The 21,410-nt window shown below is 43.6% G+C and overlaps 1 protein-coding gene across 1 annotated transcript in view; it reads right to left on the bottom strand.

Annotated features, from left to right (window-relative positions):
* FER1L6 (fer-1 like family member 6) overlaps positions 1-21,410 on the bottom strand; it is a 230,788-nt gene that overhangs the window by 103,994 nt on the left and 105,384 nt on the right. The window contains 11 exon segments of the mRNA XM_044294749.1: positions 1,002-1,154; positions 2,265-2,381; positions 4,474-4,564; positions 5,285-5,385; positions 7,557-7,677; positions 8,613-8,796; positions 9,833-9,941; positions 11,880-12,229; positions 12,829-13,021; positions 13,783-13,969; positions 17,539-17,695. Coding sequence (XP_044150684.1) covers positions 1,002-1,154; positions 2,265-2,381; positions 4,474-4,564; positions 5,285-5,385; positions 7,557-7,677; positions 8,613-8,796; positions 9,833-9,941; positions 11,880-12,229; positions 12,829-13,021; positions 13,783-13,969; positions 17,539-17,695 — 1,763 coding nt within the window.

The raw sequence follows: 21,410 nt of genomic DNA, 5'->3' as shown, positions 1-21,410 counted from the left end.
GATCACGCTTCAGAAGCTTTGCAATTTTAAGAGCCCTGCATCCCTCTGCAAGATATCTCACTATTTTTGACTTTTCTGAGCCTGTCAAGTCCTTCTTTTGACCCATTTTGCCAAAGGAAAGGAAGTTGCCTAATAATTATGCACACCTGATATAGGGTGTTGATGTCATTAGACCACACCCCTTCTCATTACAGAGATGCAAATCACCTAATATGCTTAATTGGTAGTAGGCTTTCGAGCCTATACAGCTTGGAGTAAGACAACATGCATAAAGAGGATGATGTGGTCAAAATACTAATTTGCCTAATAATTCTGCACTCCCTGTATCTTTAACATGTTTGTCTATAATTGTATTCTTAATATCCTGAGACAATGCTCTCCTTAGCTTTCTTTGGTCCATCTTAAGAGTGGTGCCCACCATGATACCAAACAGCACAGCTGCCTGAGGCAAAAAACTGAATCGGCACCCCCCATGCCAAATTCTTGACCTAACCCTTTCTCTCCAGCCAGAGGTGTAACTTGACCAGCATGCACTTTCTAGAATACTGGTGTCCCCCTCAGGCTCCTGGTCCCGGTAGTGACTGCTACCTCTATAGCTACGGCCCTGGATATGACATAGATAGACAGACAGACACACAATTTCACCAGCCCTTGTATTAAAGCAACCACTTTATGTAGATTTTGGGTTCAGTAAAGGACATTCTAGTGTCTGTATAATTGGGTACAGCAGAATGATGGATCACATTGCGGATAATGAAGAGTAGCCGTATTATTTCTTCTTCTCGCTCCTCTCTAATGACCAGTGTTTATCTCCTTTACATTTAGAAGGAATCTCTAATAGAAATGCAGGGCACTGTTCACACAATTATCCTTCATTGTTACAATCCACATCGTGAAAATAAATCAGTGTCACAATTAATAATGTGAAGAACATATCGGAAAGGTTAGATCTTTAATTGTACTTTCCGAGAGGAGACGGTTTACAGATGTGAGCTACTTACTTTGAAGAATAGGGTTTTAATCTTCCCGCAGTGGTGACCTTTTTCTTCAGGCACCGGGGAGTAGAGAACGTCTCTGGCTGGGATGCGGGCATATGCCATGCGCTTATTGTTGCTGAGGAGCCATATAAACACATCAGGAACAGTATGTTGTGGCTGCAAGACATAGAGCACCCATCAATTAAGTTTACTTCAATCAGAACTTTGTTTGCTACTTGAAACCAGTTTTTTAGAAGATATAAAATCAAGCTTCTGTCCACCATCTTGATTATTAGAGGCCACATCTTCTGCAGCCTGTAGTCCTGGTAAGTACGTGTGGCCAGATAGCATCTTTTCAGGTGCATTTACATGGCCCAATATTCGGGACGATTATCGGGAACTAACTTGTTTCCAACAATCGGCCCTTGTAAAGATCACCCGATAAATAAGCGAAACGCTCATTCATCGGGGGAAATGATCGGAGGTGCTCTCTGCTGTAGAGGAGCATTGATTATGTATGGGGACGAGCGACAGCAGCAGTCCTCAGACTGTCAGGAAGGAACGCTTCCTTTCTGACAATTGGCTGCTTTGCGGTATGTGTAAACTAAAGAATGCCTCTACTGAGTAGGGGGATCATGTTAAAACTTAACTGTTACTAAAGTATAATTTTAAAAATAATACAAAAAAGAGAAAATACACAAAAGGCGCCACACAATGCAGAAAATGTATACACAAAACTGGTAGACCGTCTATTTGTCAAAAAGTGGGTAAAAAGGAACGGACTTACCGGTTCTTGGCCATAGATGGTTTCTCTATAGTCCAGACAATGGATAAATATACCATAAAGGGTTCATCTGTAGATTAGTAGTCATCTGGATTCAGGTGTCTGTAGTAGGTAGTTTGGCATAATCCGGGTAAAACTATCCCTAATAGACCCTACTGTAAAATTGGGGAAGGGAAGCTATAGAACCCTGCCTACCTGTACAGAGCACCTGCCCCTATACTTGGCCAATTCCCTATTTAATACCTGTGATTGTTATATAGATAATTCTAAATTGTACACAGAATGGCTGCACAGCAGATTCTGGACTAAGGCACAGGACAGGTTACAGGCGGTGTACAAAATGCAGGGAAGGTAGGAGATGATTACTGGGCAATAGCCTTACATCATCTACAGGGAAAAGGAAGCAGCCGGGACAAAAGTCAGGGAAAGTCGGGGATCTCACCAATGCAGTCTTCTGATGGTTTGGGTGAACATACTGTATAGAACAGAACATTATAACTTACCTCATCCACAAGAAACTTGATCCTGTCAATGAAACTCTGCATTTCCCTGGTCATCTCATTTATTGACATCTTCTTCTTCTGCTGTACGATGGCTTTTGCTTCGCTAGCCATTCCCTCCTGTAAAACAAGTGCACTGAAGATCATGTTTGCTCCTAAGACGTCAATAAAATCTAAATAAAGAAATGACTTTGTCTCTGCGGTGCGAGTTTGGCTGGTTGACTTTCTCACCATGCTCAGTATCACACTTCAGTCAAGGGTGGCCTTAGGGCTCTTTCACACTTGCGTTATTGTCTTCCGGCATAGAGTTCCGTCGTCGGGGCTCTATGCCGGAAGAATCCTGATCAGTTTTATCCTAATGCATTCTGAATGGAGAGAAATCCGTTCAGGATGCATCAGGATGTCTTCAGTTCCGGAACGGAACGTTTTTTTGGCCGGAGAAAATACTGCAGCATGCTGCGCTTTTTACTCCGGCCAAAAAAACTGAGGACTTGCCGCAAGGCCGGATCCGGAATGAATTCCCATTGAAAGGCATTGATCCGGATCCAGCCTTAAGCTAAACGTCGTTTCGGCGCATTGCCGGATACGACGTTTAGCTTTTTTAGAGTGGTTACCATGGCTGCCGGGACGCTAAAGTCCTGTTTGCCATGGTAAAGTGTAGCGGGGAGCGGGGGAGCAGCATACTTACCATCCGTGCGGCTCCCGGGGCGCTCCAGAGTGACGTCAGGGCGCCCCAGACACATGGATGACGTGATCGCATAGCACGTCATCCATGCGCATGGGGCGCTCTGACGTCACTCTGGAGCGCCCCGGGAGCCGCACGGATGGTAAGTAACGTCACTCTGGAGCGCCCCGGGAGCCGCACGGATGGTAAGTATACCGCTCCCCCGCTCCCCGCTCCTACTATGGCAACCAGGACTTTAATAGCGTCCTGGGTGCCATAGTAACACTGAAAGCATTTTGAAGACGGATCCGTCTTCAAATGCTTTCAGTACACTTGCGTTTTTCCGGATCCGGCGTGTAATTCCGGCAAGTGGAGTACACGCCGGATCCGGACAATGCAAGTGTGAAAGAGGCCTTAGGAAGGCACTGTGCCCGAATGTGGCTGTTGTTATGGGGGCTCAATGGCTGTCCTAAGGGCACTGTGATGATCAGCATGTTGGCAATTGTAGCTGTTATTTTTGGGCCACTTTGGCTATTAATGTTAGGGGGACACCGAGACTATTACTGTTATGAGGCCACTGTGGTTTTTACTATGAGCCTGTGGGAACACTAGTCATCATTCATGACTGGTGGTGTACTTACCATGGAGGCATACCACATGACTGTTTTGGGACCAAGAGTGAGAGAGGGCTTGATCCTGAAATCCTTTGTCTCCTCAATAAATCTATTGCAATTTCTGGCAACTGCCACTAAGGGGAGCTCAGTACAAATACCGGTAGATTTTTTACAGCTTCCTGTAAGTTCAATGGTAGCTGTATAAATTCCTATGCAATGAGTTCCCTCGAGTGGTGACTGCAGGCAGCCAGTTTTATCAAGAGAAGCAGGAGTCAGACCTAAATGAGGGAGATTTATCAGTGTATTTATGACAGGTGACTGGTATAGATATATTATGAAATATAGTGTTTAGAATGAGTTCCATACTTAAGAAGCACCTGTTCCAAGTCGATGAGATGGAGCGTAACTTTTTCTGATTATGAGAAATTTCCTTAGATTAATAAAAAAAAAATGCAAATTCGGCAGAAATCTCACGATGATGGGAATCACACTAATACGTTTTTCTATGGGGTCCAGTGAGATCCAGTGAAATTTCTGGACAGTCCGTAAAAATAGGCAACTTTTTTCCTGTGTCCATGAAAAAGAATTGATGTGTCCGTGATTTTTTTGAAGCTGGTGCTACCTGACTAGATTATTTTGGTGGTAATTATCATCTTTATACTGCTCACAGTAGATGCTTGTAAGGAGTTCCTATTAGTATATTGAGCCTCTTACTTAAAATATTTATCATTCATTATGGTTTTCCAATTTGCCCATAAAAATGTTGACTGTCTGTAATTTTTGGATAAGTTGTCCAGAAAAGAGAAAAATTCTGGTTGGCAACCCTGTGTATGCCCCTGCAGGATGCTAAACTGACCTCATGAGACAGAGAGACTGCCGTAGGGGTATTAATATTTTACATGTCCAAAAACACCACAAGGTTGATGTGTCCTACCAGCTCCTGTTTGCAGAGCGTCATCCTCTTCTTATCCAGGGCCGTTGTGTTTGGCATTTTGCTTTTCTTCTCTGCTGTTGAGATGAACGCCCTGAAAGTGCAAAACAGAAATGTCTGATGTAGATCACCGCTGTAAACCCTGCGATCATCACTCAGCTAAAAAATAATCCAAAATAAATAAAAAGAGTAAAGCAATGGAGTTGCTCCACAGTCAGGTTGAGATGGGTTTGTCCACTGATGGACCTTATGGGTGGAGTTGTCAGGTTGTCATTTCAGAGCCTGCATGTCCTCCAGCTCTCTAGTAGGCCAGTTAGGCCCTTGGTGATTTTTTTCCACCTGTAGGTGGGACAATTTCAAGAGTTTGCATGGTCTTAGCCCAGAGGACTCTCCAGTGTCTAGATACTTCTGTTACTTGTTATTTCACACACCCTGCTCTTCTTTTCAATTCTCTTTTCTGTTGCTTGTGCTGATTTTTTATTGGCTGGCTGCAGAATAGCATAAATCACTTCACTGCCTGTGTACAAAAGGTCGGGAAGCTGGGAATGAGCTACTGAGCATGTGTGACCACCGGCACTGGACACATTAGGTGGACACTCTGAGAGAAAATCAAAGGAACACCAGGGGGCACCATAACAAGTATCTTGCAGCAATATGGACATAGAGTAGAGTTTATTAATATACCAATGGAAAAATTGTAGATTTTTTCCAGAATGAAGCAACGGATCGCTAAGCGAAGGGGATCATTACATCAAAACCCTTTAATATATTAATAATATTATAATAATTAGAACTTGGTAAGGCCGGACCATACTTGCTCTGGCTGATGAAGTCAGCGAGGACGTCTCTCATCTTTTCTTCAGGGGCAAAATCTGAAATTTTGACGAGCTCTTTCATGTGCTGTAATCCTTCCACCTAAAGAGTAAAGGACATGGTGTTAAAATACAAAGGGACAGTCCAACATTTTCCACTGATGGTCTTTCCATAAGCTATTCTATCAATGTATGATCACTGGGACTCTGAATACATGTTTACCGGAGCACCCCGACCTCTTTAACTGTTAATCCAGGTACAACGCTGTATTTGCAGGGGTGGCGGAGCGTAAAACATTGTTGGAGATGAATAGTTAATAGTTGCCCCAAAAGCCCCTCTGTTAATAGTTGACCCCTTTGCTGCCCTAGAGAGAACCATGAATTGAGGATTCATTTGGAGGTCCTGTCCTCTGATGGCCCCCTGGGAAATGGGGGCTCTGGGCAACTGCCCATTTTACAACTCCCTAAAACCAGCCCCGGGTGATGACTGGGGAGAGAGATTCTGTAAATATGTGAAGATTTTCTAGGTCTCCACTAATGGAATGAAGAGAAATCTCTTCCTGTTTATAACTAGCGACTCACAGGAGCAATTAAGGTGGATTCTAATGAAATTGTAAATTTTATTTGCTGCCATTAACACATGGAGACATTTAATTTCTTCATCACAATAGACAATCCCCATGTTACGTCTACGCACGGACATAAAAGCTGTAGCGCCTAACACCTGCTTGTTATATATCTTACTTAGCACACAGAGGCCGCACCGCCGAGCAATGCTTATAACAGAGAACCTTTCTAGCCCATAGACGGCTGCGGTAAAGTATTGCAATTAACCCGGTGCAACCGGCGGGGCGACCACTGATATATAGACACGAGGAGTTTATAACCATTATGGAAATGGGCGCTTCATGTATTGACTTCCTGTTTAGGCTTAGAGGGTAGGTTTTATTCCTAATTATGTTCTGATTATTTTTTTCCCATATTTTTATAGCAGTCGGATTTCAGTTTTTCTTGCGCACTGCTCCAAATCCCCTGCGTAGGCACAGACTTAGGGTCCACTGACACAGCCATGTCCGTTTTGTGGACCGCAAACAGCAGATCCGCAAATCATGGACACCGGCCGTGTGCACCCCACATTGTGCAATGACCTCAACATGAGAATCGCGGACCTATTAAAGTCAAAGAGAGGATATGTCTGTCTATAAGATACATATGTCTATATATCTTTTGTGGCGTGGCCGCACGGACCCGGAAATACATGGAAGGAGGTGATTGCTGCATGTAAATGCAGCTCTTCACCCCCACTGAACGAGCAGCCGATTGTCGGGAAGGAACGCTTCCCTCCCAATAATCGGACGCTCCTCTGGCCATGTAAACCCCCCATAATCTTTACTCTCCTAGAGGCTCATGAACACTCATTAAGCTAAATTCTTGTCAAACTGATAAGAATTTAGTTTAAATGACCATTTATGAGCGATAAGGCAAGAAATACTAAAGGAGTTTTCCGAAATTTTAATACTGATGACTTATCCAATGGATAGGTCATCAGGATAAGATCAGTGGGGGTCCGACACTCAGGACCCACAACAATTCAGCTGATTGAGAAGGCACTGACGCTCCTTTGAGCGCCGCGGCCTTCTCTCAGCTCACTAAGCACAGCGCCGCACGGTGTGTAGTGGCTGCGCTTGGTATTGCAGCTCATCCCATATTTACTTCAATGTGGCTGAGCTGCGCCTAGGCCACGTGATTGATGAACGTGACGTCATTTGGTGTAGGCTCTACTGCCTTCTCAAACAGCTGATCAGAGGGGATCCCAGGTGTCAGACCCCCATTGATCAGACACCGATGACCTATCCTGAGGATAAGTCATCAGTACGTAAGTCTCGGAAAAACCCTACATATCGAGCCATCAGCGCAGCTCTCTGACGGATTTACTGAAAAGGTGTAATAAAACTGATAGCTGTAGTGCAAAAACTGATGAAAATGTGTAATAAAGACCAATTGGAAAAAATATTTTTAGCCAAAAGTAAGTAGAATGTAATAATAATAATAATAACCTCATAGGTGCCGCTAGCCTTCATGTGTATATTAGCAAAAAGAAATGGAAAAAAATAATACAATATATAGAAAATATCTGATCTTCTTTCCTCAAATAAACTTTGAAATCCTTCAACCTCTTGGGTCTGTCTTAGGTCCTTTCTTATGCATTGGGAGTTTCCATAGCTTACAGGGTTTTTATATCCCTGAGCGTTACTATATAAGTAGTAGACTCACCAGGTGGTCCGCCAATTTCTGGAGAAGGTTGGACGTGTACAGTCTAAATGTCTGATCTCCCCATGAACTTTTCACATAGACACAAGGCTTCTTCTCATAAAATGGCAAGTAGTGATAATTCCTATGAGACAAAGAAGAAAAAACACCTTACATGGGTTGTCATACAAGGGGAAGCAACTGGAAATGGAAATGATGGTGGGGGTGATGCATTCAATTGTATTTTTTATAATTTTTTTATTTATATATTTTTTTTGTTTGTTTTTTTGCTGCATCAGTCCCATTCAAGGCAGAGGAGTAAGACTCAAAACCCAATACCTTGTTTGTTATTAGTTCCAAATTTCAATTTTATAATTTATTTAGTTCCAAATCCCCTGCTTCCCTTCACTCACAGACTTAAAGAGGACCTTCTACTGACCTGGCTGTTTTACTCATTACAGTACTTGTATTCTCCACAGTAAGACAATGGTGCGGTATCTTTTCTTATGATTCTGTGTTATAGCATTCCTCTCGGTTCTGGGTGCTATTATTTGTGGGTATGTCCCTTCACCCTCTTACACTCTCAAATCTGCTGACCGTATCAGACTATAGAGGGACATGTCTTATTGATAAGGACAGTTGGAACACTCAGTTGCTGATTTCTTCATACATTTCCAGGAGGAATAACAGGAGGATGGCACAACATAGAATTATAAGAAAAGATGCTTCCGAATTGGTCTTTTATGGGGAATACAAGTATTTATTAAAACAGACAAGTCATGAGAGGTGACGGGTCCTCTCAATGATAAAATTCTGGCTATCTGCAGCCACCACTAGGGGGCGTTTAGTAGCTTACTGTATACAGACTTGTACAGCTCTCCTTGGTTTTCATCCATGTTAGAGCTCTAAAGTTCTTATCAAAAATGGAAATGGTTCCATGTGAGGAAAGTAATTTCACCTGCACATATGGCTGAGTGAATTATGGGCCCCCAAGGAGTTGGAGCCCGGTTGCAAAGTTTTTAAGTTCAACCCCATTAGCTCCTGTTTGTAGGATCTGTTGTATTGAGCTGATGTCATTACCGGTTTCCCTCCGTTATCACTGGTTTCTCCGGTGTGGTCATGGATCTAAAGGACATGGATATGTCATGTGCCCCATCGGCCTCCTCTGTATGTAGCAGTGGGGCGCTTTCCTCATCTTCAGCATCAGACGTCTTCTTTTTACTGGCGTGTGGTGAGACCCCATCAAGAACATTGCCATAATTACCTGTGAATCATGGAAATCATCAGGGATACTCTAGTCACATCCAGAACTGCATTCAAAATTCTTCTGGCTACTGTTTAAAGTCGTTCTGCATTGTTCTGTCACCCATCTGATCTCTAATACAATTTCTTTATATATATATCTCGTGTATTTCACATACATGTATATTACGTGTCAGATCCACGTCTGACCTCTGGGACTTCCACTAATGATCTAAATCTTACTACAGATCGGATGTGGGGAGCATTAGAGGGTTTTCTGGTTTTATAGGAATAAATATTACGGTACTTTCACACTTGCGTTTTCCTTTTCCGGCATAGAGTTCCGTCACAGGGGCTCTATACCGGAAAAGAACTGATCAGGCATATCCCCATGCATTCTGAATGGAGAGTAATCCGTTCAGGATGCATCAGGATGTCTTCAGTTCAGTCGTTTTGACTGATCAGGCAAAAGATAAAACCGCAGCATGCTACGGTTTTATCTCCGGCCCAAAAAACTGAAGACTTGCCTGAACGCCGGATCCGGCATTTTTTCCCATAGGGATGTATTAGTGCCAGATCCGGCATTCAGAATACCGGAATGCCGGATCCGTCGTTCCGTTATGCGCATGCGCAGACTGAAAAAGGTGAAAAAAATAAATGCTGGATCCGTTTTGCCGGAAAGACGGATCCGGCATTTCAATGCATTTTTTCGACTGATTGGGCATTATTAAGACTGATCAGGATCCTTACTAATGCCATCAGTTAGCATACGTTTTGCCGGGTCCGGCAGGCAGTTCCGGCGACGGAACTGCTTGCCGGATCTCTCTGCCGCAAGTGTGAAAGTAGCCTCTGAATGGAAACTAGAGTGTTCTCATTCACTGACAGCAAGCATATATGGTTTGTAAATGGGGAAAAATCTTAACACAAATGGTGTTAGAAAATTGTAGAACTTTTTATTTAGTTTTTTAATAAGTATTATTTATTTAAAACCCCAAATCACTTAAATAACTCTTGGGTTCAAGGTGGTTTTGAATAGGTTTGTACCGATGTCCACTTACCTACAGTGACTTCAAAGCTAATCGGTTTATCTCCAATCCTCCTGTCAATCAGAGTTGCTTCGAAAAAGGATCCAAAGATTAGAAAATCTTCAAACTTTTCTTCATGGATCTAAAAAAAAAAGATGCAGCCATCATTTACTAGGGAAGACTGATTGTCTTGATGATACGAGTATAAAACAAGGATGTCGGGGGCACAGAGGCTGAAATTGATATAGGGGCATAGGAGCTGGCGCTGATATAAGGGCATAGAAGGTGAGACTGATATAGGGGCATAGGAGCTGGCGCTGATATGGGGGCACTGTGGCTGGCGCTGATATGGGGGTACTGTGGGGGGTACTGATATAGGGGCATAGAAGGTGTCACTGATATAGAGGCACATGGGCTAGCACTGATATAGTGACATAGTGGCTGGCACTGTTATGTGTTTTCTAGTGAATAACAGTTGAGTGCACTAGCCATGATATGAGGGCACTGTGGCTGGCACTGATATAGGGGCACTATAGGTGACATTGTTATGTATTTACTAGTTACCAACTGTTATGTGCACTTATAGGGGCACTGCGACTGACACAGATTTAGGGGTAGTTTGGCTAGCACTTATATAGGGGCATAGGAGATGGCACAAATATAGTGGTATAGTGGCTGGTATCAATATAGGGGCACTGTGGCTGGCACTGTTATGTGTTTTCTAGTGACCAACAGTTATGTGCACTGCTCATGATATGGGAGCACTGTGGCTGGCACTGATATAGGGTCTGGAACGGATATACGGACATTGGATGTGCCACTGATAAAGGGTCACTGATATGGGTGCACTGTGGCTGGCACTGATATTCGGGCACTGTGACTAATGTAGAGGCAGCATGACTAGCACTGATATTCGGGGACTGTGACTAATGTAGAGGCAGCGTGACTAGCACTGATATAGGGCACTGTGGCTGGTATCGATGCAGGGACTGTGTGACTGGCACTGATACAGGGTACTGTGACCAATGGAGAGGCAGCGTGACTAGCACTGATATAGGGCACTGTGGCTGGTATCGATGCAGGGACTGTGTGACTGGCACTGATACAGGGTACTGTGACCAATGGAGAGGCATCGTGACTAGCACTGATATAGGGCACTGTGGCTGGTATCGATGCAGGGACTGTGTGACTGGCACTGATACAGGGTACTGTGACCAATGGAGAGGCAGCGTGACTAGCACTGATATAGGGCACTGTGGCTGGTATCAATGCAGGGACTGTGTGACTGGCACTGATACAGGGTACTGTGACCAATGGAGAGGCAGCGTGACTAGCACTGATATAGGGCACTGTGGCTGGTATCGATGCAGGGACTGTGTGACTGGCACTGATACAGGGTACTGTGACCAATGGAGAGGCATCGTGACTAGCACTGATATAGGGCACTGTGGCTGGTATCAATGCAGGGACTGTGTGACTGGCACTGATACAGGGTACTGTGACCAATGGAGAGGCAGCGTGACTAGCACTGATATAGGGCACTGTGGCTGCTATCAATGCAGGGACTGTGTGACTGGCACTGATACAGGGTACTGTGACCAATGGAGAGGCAGCGTGACTAGCACTGATATAGGGCACTGTGGCTGGTATCAATGCAGGGACTGTGTGACTGGCACTGATACAGGGTACTGTGACCAATGGAGAGGCAGCGTGACTAGCACTGATATAGGGCACTGTGGCTGGTATCAATGCAGGGACTGTGTGACTGGCACTGATACAGGGTACTGTGACCAATGGAGAGGCAGCGTGACTAGCACTGATATAGGGCACTGTGGCTGGTATCAATGCAGGGACTGTGTGACTGGCACTGATACAGGGTACTGTGGCTGGCACTGTTAAGTGTTTTCTGGTGACCAACATTTATGTGCACTAGTCATGATAGGTTGGGAGTTCTGTGGGGGCATATTCCAAAGCCTTGGCTATGAGTCAGCTTCCTGCTTTGCACCCCCAATATCAGATTACATTGTCGGCAATGGGCATTGCATGTTATTATATGTAATGACTAAATGTATGGACTGACCTCAGGAGGGACATCAAAAGGCTCAACTTCGACCTGTGTAGAGTTGGTCTTATCTGCTCCAGCTGGAGATTTTGCCTCTTCTGCTCCCTTTTCTCCTTTTTCTTTCCCTGATCCTTTCGATGATTTGGAGTCCTTCAATGGGATCTTGATGTCTTTAATGATTTTAGAAAATTTGGACTCATGCGCTCCCCCAGAAAGAATCTCTACAGCAATTTCAATTAAGATACGTCCTCTAAATGAGACCCCTTCCCCATGACCTTCATTAAGTTCTTGGTGGTCCTCCATCAAAGTGGTATTACGTGGGGAGCCATATAAATTTATCCAGGCAGGGCCAAAAGTTGGAAGGAACCCTAGAGCATAACATGTTTAATAATGAATTAAACCAGAAGAGTAGACCAGTGTAGTCAGTAGTCCAGTGCACAGAGCAGCAACGTGGAACATTCTTACATTTTCGTTGAGTATAACTACTATAATACTGCCTCCTATGTACAAGAATATAACTACTATAATACTGCTCCTATGTACAGGAATATAACAACAGTAATACTGCCTCCTATGTACAAGAATATAACTACTATAATACTGCTCCTATGTACAAGAATATAACTACTATAATACTGCTCCTATGTACAAGAATATAACTACTATAATACTGCTCCTATGTACAAGAATATAACTACTATAATACTGCTCCTATGTACAAGAATATAACTACTATAATACTGCTCCTATGTACAAGAATATAACTACTATAATACTGCTCCTATGTACAAGAATATAAGCACTATAATACTGCTCCTATGTACAAGAATATAACTACTATAATACTGCTCCTATGTACAAGAATATAACTGCTATAATACTGCTCCTATGTACATGAATATAACTACTATAATACTGCCTCCTATGTACAGCAGGCATCTATTTACATCAGTCCTTGTGATCTCACCCTTGTCCCCATCTTGTTCGTTAGAAATCTTCTTCAGGTCTATGAAGTGAGTTGCCAAAGCCACATCATTCATGCTACCCTCATCCCACACCTGGATCTTCACGCGACGACACAGTGGAGGGAACATCTCCTTGAATACAACCTGTTCGTGCCACACAGGTTCTGCAGTGTTTTTCTGGGCGGTGGTTCGACCCTAAAAATATATTATTCCTGGGTAACTGTTATATACAATAAAATGTTGGAGAATGAGGGGCTACATTGCAAAGACAAACATTAGGCTCCCTTTCAGAAGCGGCTTGACACCAGCAAACTCCTAACCACCTTTCATAGGAGGTCCTGGTGCCTCCATCACATCTTCATCACTCAAGGATATTGCAATTTTCCTGTTACCATCACGCCACCTCAGAGGCATAGGTTTAGAGGATGCAGAAGTAGAAGTCGTGCCTCACCAGGCCTCTCTACCACATATGAAGACACCACTATTATAAATACCACATATTAGGTTATAGATATTGCATTGGGACCCGAAAGTTTTGAGTTTTGAAGGACCTGTAGAGGCCATATCCTTATGCAGGGTCTCACCATCCCAATAAAAAAAAAAAAATTGGAACCTTTCTGACCACAAATGATAAAATGTCTCCACAAAAGGTACTTCCCAATTTTTCAAAGATGGGGGGGACGGAGTTGGGTGATAATGAGGTGCGCAAATTATTGAAATTTTTTGTGCATTGATATACTCTTCTTTCAGATCAACCCCATTTTTATAATAGCCCACACACCTTTTTTATGGAGGGCTTCCTCCCAGGTGTTACGGAAGATTTAGCAAGTATGTCATAAAAGGAAAGTGATCCGAAAGCAAGGAGATGGCCACTAGTATAGAAGAAAGGAATTAGAACCTAAAGGATATAGTAGTCACCCTACAGATATGAACAATGCCCTTTGACCATGACTTACCATCTGTCCAGCGAACAAGACAATAACATAGGGATCCACAAGGTCCTTGCTATCTCCAATAAAGGCCTTGGTGACATTGGCCATGATGCTAGAGTTGACTTTCGGGAGACCTTCTGCTCTGTAGATCCTCACATAGAATCTGGCCCATGGTCTTTCTGATGGAAATCCTTTAGGTATCAACAAATTCCTTTAAAACACAAGGGACATAATTGAACCTCTAAACAAGCCGAGCTTTTCTTCCTCAGTCATGGGAACAAGTATAAAATTGCTAGGCTGTAGTAAGAAACTATAGATGTACTAAAGTCAGTAACATGGCTTTCAAACTGGACAAAAAGTCATGCATGCAGGATCCCCATGAAATCCCATTGCAGTCAATAGGGATCCAGTGGTGGGCAGCATTATCTGGCTATGCCGGATACGGTGAACTACTAGTTGGCACCAGCCTCCTAATTCCCCCTCCTCTCTCCATAGACTTTAGTGTGTGAGGCTGGAGACCGAGACAGGAGCTACTAGAGATAAGAGGCTGACTGAGGGGAAAGAGGAGGAAAGCACCCTGAGAAGCCCAGGAGGAAGCATTATTCTTTAATAAGATATATTACAAAGTTTCTTATACTCACTTGTACTATTTATTTCTCTCCATTCATTTCTATAGGGCCGCCGAAAATAGCCGAGCGCTGGTTCGGCTATTGCCGTCTGCCCCATAGAAATGAATGGGAGCATGGGCTGCGCATGCGCGGCACGCTCCCATTTACTTCTATGGGAGAGGCGGGGATTAGCGCTTGGTGGTGGACGGACCCCAGGAAATCTGGGGTCCTCCAGTCACAGCGCTCCCCTCTCCGTTCTCGATATAGGAGCGGGTCCCAGCGGTGGGACCCGCACCTATCAGACAATGGGGGCATATCCTAGGCATGTCTAAGATGGGAAAACCCCTTTAAGTGATTTTGTTCCCTTTAATTAAAAAGCAACCCTGAAGTCATCCCTTAACAATGCTCTAAATGGGTGTTGCTAAGAAATACCCATCTTCAGTGTTCAACGTGTACTGTGCACTGATGTCAGCTACTATCACAGGTAGAGGCTTTCTGCCTATTATACTGACTGTAAGTGCTGATCACTGACAGTGCATCTCTCCTCTATCGCCCCTCTATCTCACTAAATAATTAAATGCCGTAAAGGTAGAGGAGAGATGCGCTGTCAGCACTCACCACTGACGGTCAGTGTGATAGTCAGCGAGATAGGGAAAAGCAGTGTTGCAGTACATAGGGACATTTATATGAATGTATGAAGCAAGGAGAGCAGAGGCAGGCTCAAGAGTCTGCCTCTGCACGTGATAGTGAGCCGTATTCAGTGTAAAGTACTCACTGAACACAGGCTCTTCTAAGCAGCGCTCATTTGGAGGGATAACTTCAGAGAATGTTTTTAAATAAAATGGAACAAAATTACTTACCGGTAATAAACACTTTCCCTACACATGAAAAAAAAAATTAAATACAGGTTAAGGGGGTTGGCCCATCTTGCACTTTGGTGGCATATTGCTAGAATATGCCACCGATGTCTGACAGATGTCGGTCCCAGAGGTAGGACCTGCACCTATCTCTAGAATGGTGCCCCCGAAAGTGAATGAGGGTGCACTGTGCAAGCGCAGCCACCCTCCGTTCACTTTTATGGGAGTGCCAAAAATATCTGAGCACCAGCTCGCCTTTTCCGGAACTCCCATAGAGGTAAATAGAGAGGTGGCTGCGCTTGCGTGGTGCGCTTTCCATTCAAATCTATGGGAGTTTTGGAAAAAATCGAGTTCACTGGCTCGCTCTTTTTGAAACTCCCGTAGAAGTGAAGGTAGAGCAAGCCACACATATACAGTTGCAAGAAAAAGTGAACCCTTTGGAATGATATGGATTTCTGCACAAATTGGTCATAAAATGTGATCTGATCTTCATCTAAGTCCCAACAATAGACAATCACAGTCGGCTTAACCTAATAACACACAGAGAATTAAATGTTACCATGTTTTTATTGAACACACCTTATAAACATTCACAGTGCAGGTGGAAAAAGTATGTGAACCCCTAAACTAATGACATCTCCAAGAGCTAATTGGAGTGAGGTGTCAGCCAACTGGAGTCCAATCAATGAGATGAGATTGGAGGTGTTGGTTACAGCTGTCCTGCCCTATAAAAAACACACACCAGTTCTGGGTTTGCTTTTCACAAGAAGCATTGCCTGATGTGAATGATGCCTCACACAAAAGAGCTCTCAGAAGACCTAAGATTAAGAATTGTTGACTTGCATAAAGCTGGAAAGGGTTATAAAAGTATCTCCAAAAGCCTTGCTGTTCATCAGTCCACGGTAAGACAAATTGTCTATAAATGGAGACAGTTCAGCACTGCTGCTACTCTCCCTAGGAGAGGCCGTCCTGTAAAGATGACTGCAAGAGCACAGCGCAGACTGCTCAATGAGGTGAAGAAGAATCCTAGAGTGTCAGCTAAAGACTTACAAAAGTCTCTGGCATATGCTAACATCCCTGTTAGCAAATCTACGATACGTAAAATACTAAACAAGAATGGATTTCATGGGAGGATACGACAGAGGAAGCCACTGCTGTCCAAAAAAAACATTGCTGCACGTTTACAGTTTGCACAAGAGCACCTGGATGTTCCACAGCAGTACTGGCAAAATATTCTGTGGACAGATGAAACCAAAGTTGAGTTGTTTGTAAGAAACACACAACACTATGTGTGAAGAAAAAGAGGCACAGCACACCAACATCAAAACCTCATCCCAACTGTGAAGTATGGTGGTGGGGGCATCATGGTTTGGGGCTGCTTTGCTGCGTCAGGGCCTGGACGGATTGCTATCATCAAAGGAAAGATTAATTCCCAAGTTTATCACAACATTTTGCAGGAGAACTTATGGCCATCTGTCCACCAGCTGAAGCTCAACAGAAGATGGATGTTGCAACAGGACAACAACCCAAAGCATAGAAGTAAATCAACAACAGAATGGCTTAAACAGAAGAAAATACACCTTCTGGAGTGGCCCAGTCAGAGTCCTGACCTCAACCCAATTGAGATGCTGTGACATGACCTCAAGAAAGCGATTCACACCAGACATCCCAAGAATATTGCTGAACTGAAACAGTTCTGTAAAGAGGAATGGTCAAGAATTACTCCTGACCGTTGTGCACGTCTGATCTGCAACTACAGGAAACGTTTGGTTGAAGTTATTGCTGCCAAAGGAGGTTCAACCAGTTATTAAATCCGAGGGTTCACATACTTTTCCCACCTGTGCTGTGAATGTTTACATGGTGTGTTCAATAAAAGCATGGTAACATGTAATTCTTTGTGTGTTATTAGTTTAAGCAGACTGTGATTGTCTATTGTTGTGACTTAGATGAAGATCAGATCACATTTACCACCAATTTGTGCAGAAATCCATATCATTCCAAAGGGTTCACATACTTTTTCTTGCAACTGTACGTTGTAGAGATAGGTGCAGGTCCCAGAGCCAGGACCTGCACCTACAGTATCAGACATTGGTGGCATATCCTAGCAATAGTGCTAGATGAGTTAACCCCTTCAAGGTCTCATTTACACGTATGCTGTGGTACCATGATGAAGCATGAAAGTTGGAGCCACCTGGATGCACATTAAGAAGCATGCACCTCCATAAGGGCCACGTGCCATGAGGCCTAAGGCTGGAGCGTAGCTCATCCCAGTTCCATACATTTTATATTTTCAGATACAATTTCTATATTCATACTTCTCTATCTGTTCTTCTGCATCACTGATTTTCTGAGATGATTGTATGCTGTCCCCTTTGCCGGCCACACCGATGTCACATTTTAGATAGCCCTTCACTCCGGTCCTGATATCAGATGGGTCCGTGAGAACAGCCCACTTATCAAAAAACTGATGCCCTGCAAGATATACCATTCAGCTATGACACGAGAACGGCAAAACTGTGCATATTACTAAGCATTACACAAAAAGAATTATACAGAACGCACAGTGTAACACGTGTTTGTCACATCGTAAAACATAGTAATGTAGGGAATCAATGGTTAGTTGCGCCGCTATCTGTGACTTTTCCCCGCTCACGCCAAGTCTAAAATTGTGGGCGTGGGTGCGGAGGGGACGGGCCAGTAGACCCATCTCATTCATCATTTTCTACGCCTGTTCTAGCCATAGAAAATTGTCTAAATATAAGACAGCAACGAAGCTGGCTTACACTTAGAAGTGACGCTAGATGCGCTGAAGTTCGGCAGATCCTCCGCCAGCGATGGGGCCTTAAAGGGAACCTGTCACCGGGTTTTGGTTATAGAGCTGAGGACATGGGTTGCTAGATGCCCGCTAGCACATCCGCAATACCCAGTCCTCATAGCTCTCTGTGCTTTTATTATGTAAAAAAAACGATTTGATACATATGCAAATTAACCTGAGATGAGTCCTGTCCCTGACTCATCTCACGTACAGGACTCATCTCAGGGTAATTTGCATATGTATCAAATAGTTTTTTCTCCACAATAAAAGCACACAGAGCTATGGGGATTGGGTATTGCGGATGTGCTAGCGGCCATCTAGCAACCCATGTCCTCAGCTCTATACCCAAAATCCCGGTGACAGGTTCCCTTTAATAGGAACGGCGTCTAAAAGGCCCATCGTATTAAATGTGCCCCATAGTTTATAAAGCTGAAAACAAACATCCGTCCATCCATTTCCGCCTGTTATCCTGCAAAGTTGATCCGGAGGAAGGTAAAAAAAAAAACATAAGGTAGAAGCCTGAAAATCCTTGTGTCAGACAATGAGAAACTGAGTAATGATGTAATGAAATAATTATTGTGTTCATTTATGGAACCGAGTGTTAAAATACCCCAAGTGACAAAATAACGACCCCCAAATACTGTATTTCTCACAGTTACATCCGGAAGATGCTGAGCAAGTGACAAGAGAGGGAGAGATTGTGTTACTGCAAGTGCCCCAGACAATGCAGCTTCAGGAGCAGCCTCCCCTCCACACCTGGCATCCTCCTATATTAACTCTTGATCACTATTTTGCAGTTTACGTATTGAATTAATAAAATGAAAAGTTGAGTCACTATATACATGTATTATTTATCTTGTACATAGCCAGTGTTATGCGCCAGAGCTGCACTCACTATTATACCAGTGGGGTCACTGTGTACATACATTACATTACTTATTCTGTACTGATCCTGAGTTACATCCTGTATTATACTCCAGAGCTGAACTGACTATTCTGCTGGTGCAGTCACTGTGTACATACATTACATTACTTATCCTGTACTGATCCTGAGTTACATCCTGTATTATACTCCAGAGCTGCACTCACTATTCTGCTGGTGCAGTCACTGTGTACATACATTACATTACTTATCCTGTACTGATCCTGAGTTACATCCTGTATTATACCCCAGAGCTGCACTCACTATTCTGCTGGTGCAGTCACTGTGTACATACATTACATTACTTATCCTGTACTGATCCTGAGTTACATCCTGTATTATACTCCAGAGCTGCACTCACTATTCTGCTGGTGCAGTCACTGTGTACATACATTACATTACTTATCCTGTACTGATCCTGGGTTACATCCTGTATTATACTCCAGAGCTGCACTCCCTATTCTGCTGGTGCAGTCACTGTGTACATACATTACATTACTTATCCTGTACTGATCCTGAGTTACATCCTATATTACTCTCCAGAGCAAAACTCACTATTCTGCTGGTGTAGTCACTGTGTACATACATTACTTATCCTGTACTGATCCTGAGTTACATCCTGTATTATTCTCCTGAGCTGCACTCACTCACCACTTGGAACCAAACCCAAGTTCGGGAAATGTTGTTTTACAGTACAAATAAATTTATGAAGTTATTACCCGAAGTCTTGCGAGACTTCGCGAAGAAATAACTTCTGCTCTTCGGAGCCAATCACTTTTACTGAAATGGCCCTATCGGACAGGTATGCACCCCTAGGAATCAATAAATGTATATAAAGATAGAGGGGATGCTAAAAACATGAAAACAACAACATTTTATTAAGGATACACAATTTTGGAGTAAGTGGATAAAAAGAACATCCACTATAGTACATCCACACCTGTGGTCAACGGACTGGACTTGGAGAAAAATCAGGTCCACCATATAAAAGGCATGTGTGGACTGGGAGGTAGTCTGCGTATTGCAAATGCCTGTCACCGCCAGTTCTGTGAGAAGGTCTGTTAGACGTTCTTCTCTACCTCTTGCATGACGTTCTTTGTTTTGGTTTCACTTTATCATCTCCTTTCCTTCTCCCAGGTGTCACCTATTTAGACTAATTGCCTCCCTTTATATTCCCTCCCATACTGCCTCACTTTGCGGTTTATACTACTTCCTGGATGAGGTGTTCACTGCTGGAGGCTGCTGCTGCTGTTTCCTCACATAAGTCTTTTTCCTTTATTTATGTTTCCTTGCTGGCTTGATTCTAGGTGACCCTGACTCTGTCCGTATTACGTGCAGGGAGCCGGTGGTCGTGTCCCCTCACTATTATAGGGTTTTCAGGTGTCACACAGTATTAGGTACGTGGGTATGCAATCGGCTACCATACAGACCCTTGAATGGGCATAGCAGTCAGGGAGAAGTCTAGGGGTTTTATAGGGCTCACCCATATGCTCCTTAGTTTGGGATCAAGCCAGTCGGATGTTTATTTATAAGTTCCAGCTTTCTGCAACATCATCCGTGACAATGCCCCTAATATCTCCAGCAGACCAGCATGTGGTGCGGCGAACAGGGTACAGCTAAAAGACATACACCGCTGTTAACCCCTGTAGCGACTAAAAAAGTGGCAAGATGCCGCAGGGACCACTGCGAGGCAGATTGATGACAAAACAAAAATATGGCAGCTTGCAGAGAGGGATAGTGCTCACTGAGATTCACCCCTTCTGTGTGACCTCCTTAAAAAATGTATGGTTGCACTAATCCCTAAGAGCCACTCTACTAACCAGTGGAACCCTGCTAAACCAACACAAGTCTGCCTAGTCAAAAACACCCCAAAGATGCCTAGCTTACTAATACACTGAGCCAATACATTGTAATACTGTACTGAGCTCCTGCTCCGTACAGTATTGGAACAAAGTTTTATGCGAATCGACTTCAGATGTTTGATCCGAAGTCGATTCGTTCATCTCTAAACATCATGTATCTGGACAGCAGAATTCCACTGTTTTGATTTTCCCTAGCTGGACTATCCTTACTGTGTCCAGATGTATACTATGAGGATTCATACATCACTCTTTGTTAAAACATATGTCACAATTCTATTGGCTCATTTGCATTTTTAGGTTGTATGGGTGACACCCAGGGCTTTGCTAATAAAGACACTGCCGTTTGCAGTTGGAAGAAGTGGAGGATGACTCAAATACTACCATGAGTCATGTATTTTCATTCTTTTACCCCTAGACTAAATTTTAATATCTGGACCATTGCAAACAACATGGTTAGATCCAGTGGCGTAGTTATAGGGGTCGCAGCGGTCGCAATTGGGCCCCCCAGAAGAGATGGAGTAAAGCGGGTCCCGCAAGTGGTTTTTTATTAAGTGCGGTGGGCCCTCCCTATATTTTGTGTGGCTGCGC

The sequence above is a fragment of the Bufo gargarizans genome, chromosome 5 (assembly GCF_014858855.1).
Source record: "Bufo gargarizans isolate SCDJY-AF-19 chromosome 5, ASM1485885v1, whole genome shotgun sequence".
NCBI classification, from domain to species: Eukaryota; Metazoa; Chordata; class Amphibia; order Anura; family Bufonidae; genus Bufo; species Bufo gargarizans.
This window is presented reverse-complemented; position numbering and strand designations above follow the sequence as displayed.